At 39.4% G+C, this 3,129-nt stretch overlaps 1 protein-coding gene across 1 annotated transcript in view; it reads right to left on the bottom strand.

The window, feature by feature from the left end:
* Nucleotides 1-2,525, bottom strand: part of tarbp1 (TAR (HIV-1) RNA binding protein 1) — a gene marked incomplete at its 5' end in the record, with an annotated part of 155,527 nt that extends 153,002 nt beyond the window's left edge. The window contains one exon of the mRNA XM_084322007.1: nt 2,438-2,525. Within this exon, the coding sequence (XP_084178133.1) occupies nt 2,438-2,525 (88 nt within the window). The remainder of the gene's footprint in view (nt 1-2,437) is intronic.
* Between the last annotated feature and the right edge of the window lie 604 nt (nt 2,526-3,129).

The following is a 3,129-nucleotide window of genomic DNA, read 5'->3' as shown; positions in this document are numbered from 1 at the left end:
GAGTAGACGCATCGTGGCGTATTACTGCCCTCCGCAATTCTTTTCCAGGAAATGCTGAGAGAATTGTTGAATATATATTGTTGAATATATATAGAACACAAAATAATGTTCTAGAATGTTCGATTATGACATCATACTGTCACTGTGACATCACAAATGTTCTAGAATGTTTGATTATGACATCATACTGTGACATCACAAATGTTCTAGAATGTTCTATTATGACATCATACTGTGACATCACAAATGTTCTAGAATGTACTATTATGACATCATACTGTGACATCACAAAAATCACAAACAAAAAACAAGAATATTTTTTTTGTCTTAAATAGTTTTACAAAAAGTTTTTGGAAAATAGCTCTTTATTTGATTAACATAAAACGTGTTTTCTATACAGAGAACAGCGATATTAATATCGGTTAAATCAGAAAATGAGTTTTGGAGCAATTCCATGAAAATGTCAACCTCACCATGAAAAAGAAAGTTATAAAAAATCAAGTCCAATTCACTGCCTGGACTGGTTCAGAGAAATGGTATCTCCCTCTGTTATCCATGTGAGGCTTGAGGACGGTGTTCACGAATCTGATCAAAACTGACCCAGGACTTGTCCTCTTTGGTTGGAAGTGCAGCGGTAAGCCTCCATAAGGGACATGGACATGTGGCGTTTCTGAACCCTCTGCTTGACTCCTTCTCTTATGGTCACTGCATCCTTCATTCCTGGGGCCTGTCTTGAAATGTCGTCCCTGGAATAATACTCATTTACTTTCTGTTTGGTTTCATTTGGGGTTTCTGTGTTTTTTGGGGTGGGTTTCTTGTCACGATACTCGGCAAAACAATAACAAATACACATAGGCTGAGCAGACGCGAGGGGGAGATGGCAGACAGCAGCCGATTAGCAGTAGGCTAACGTGGACACTGCTCTGCCCTAGACCAACAATGTGTGAAAAAGTTGTGTCTGGAAATATGTTGGATTTTAATCAAACAAGGAGTCATAAAATACTTCTGATTTAAATCAAACAAAGGGGTCATAATCGGACTTAACAACACACATTTTTGATAGTGTTTTTTGTCTATTTCAGACGTGTAACATCCATAACGCTAAAATGTAACATCCATAACGGCACTTTTTTGTGATTCATTCCTTGAGAGGAAATGCCAGGTTTTCCTGAATGTGCTTTTTGGGTACCTCAAACCCTTCCCTACAAATTGATAGTAAACATGTTATTCTTTGAAAAAGATATTCACAGAGTTTTCATCATGTGTTCAGTGAGTCCGAAAAGCTTGTCAATTTCCGTAACATCCATAACGCTGTGTATTTTGTCACCTATCTCAAAATCCAAAAGGTCAAAACATTTCTTATTGCAGGCTCATCTTTATCTCAATAAGTGTAACTAAAATGTGTAAATTATACTTCAAACAAAGGGGTCATAATCGGACTTAACAACACACATTCGCAATGTAACATCCGTCACTTGCAATGTAACATCCATAACGGTAACATCCATAACACTTGTAAAGAATACAAAAAATAAGACCAGAATGACTAATTGTTGCTAATATGTCAACTTTATAAAAGTTAGCTTTGCTTAGGAAGTTTGGTTGACATTGCATTCCAGATGCATGTTTTATGACAACTTTTCCTGGAAAACGTTATGGATGTTACATTCACTGTCCCATAAAGGGGCATTATAACAGCATGCTTCACCTGCCAATGGAAAGACACAAAGTACATAATTGATTCACATATTGATACAACAGCCCTTCATGACCAAAGGTGAGGTTAGAAAAATATCTGTTGATTTTGTTTGTGCCATTCTGGCCATTCAGAAAGTCATACAATTAGGTTAATCGAAAAATAAATGTTTACATCATTGTGTCCTGTAGTGTGAAAAAACATGCATTCTCATAAATATTACGATCAAATCTATTTTGTACTTCAAAATATAGACCTTGATGATACATTTGAAATTGGTTTGGTTATGATCATGTTATTTTAATTTTTTCATGGTGAGGTTGACATTTGCATGGAATTGCCCTTAACAGGATGAAAGGCTCATGCTCCACTTTGTGGGGACTCCTGTGTCTCTCCTTGACCCATAAAGTGTCTTGTTTTACAAATTAGATTTCTTGTCATCCTCATCAAGGCGCCAAAATATGATATTAGATGAGTTATTAGACCTTATACCTTTTTCCCTTTTGGCTTGCAAGGAAAAACCTCTTATCCGGTGTCATGTCAAATGATTCAAAACACATAATTCAAAACATTTGGTGAATTATTTTTAATTTACGCTTTGTCTCCATATAGGCCTTCCATCCATCCCCCCAGCGACCCCCCCCCCCCCCCCCCCCCTCCCCGCCCCAACACCTACCGGCCAAAACTCGTCCAACTTGTTTTTTGGATTAAAAAAATACGGCGGTAATGATTCCAGCTGACGGTGGTAGGAAGCCCGTCCATAGCGTTTAATGATCTGATAATCTGGCCGTGCGCGGGCGCTGTTGTAGGCGGTCTGGACCACAGCCATTTTGACTGAGTGTATAAAATTTTCATGAACGATCAATGGCCGCCATCTGATTGGCTTGGGAACAGCTGTTGTGTCTCTGTGTCTCTAGAGGTACAGCATCTGTCCATTTGGGGGAAGAGAGAGAGGGAGGGAGATAGAGAGAGAGAGTATGTGGTTGAACCTGTGTGTGTGTGTGTGTGTGTGTGTGTGTGTGTGTGTGTGTGTGTGTGTGTGTGTGTGTGTGTGTGTGTGTGTATCTACCCATGGTTACACTTGTCTGCTCTCGTGAATGTTATTTAAAAATTGTTTAACTGTGTGGGTGTGTGATTGTGTGTTTTTATTTGTGTGTGTCTACATAAGCGTGTGTGTACACACGTGTTTGGGTGTGGGTGTGTATGTCTCTGGGGGACTCGACATCGGGAGAAACAACTGTGTGTTTAACTTGTTTATCTCCAGATGGCCGGAGATCATCTCAGAAATGATCAGAAAACAAGTTGGATCTGTGCTTGTCAATCACACATGTCTTCTCTCTCTCACACACACACACACACACACACACACACACACACACACACACACACACACACACACACACACACACACACACACACACACACACACACAC

Source organism: Notolepis coatsorum, assembly GCF_963971535.1.
Source record: "Notolepis coatsorum genome assembly, chromosome: 9".
Taxonomy (NCBI): domain Eukaryota; kingdom Metazoa; phylum Chordata; class Actinopteri; order Aulopiformes; family Paralepididae; genus Notolepis; species Notolepis coatsorum.
This window is presented reverse-complemented; position numbering and strand designations above follow the sequence as displayed.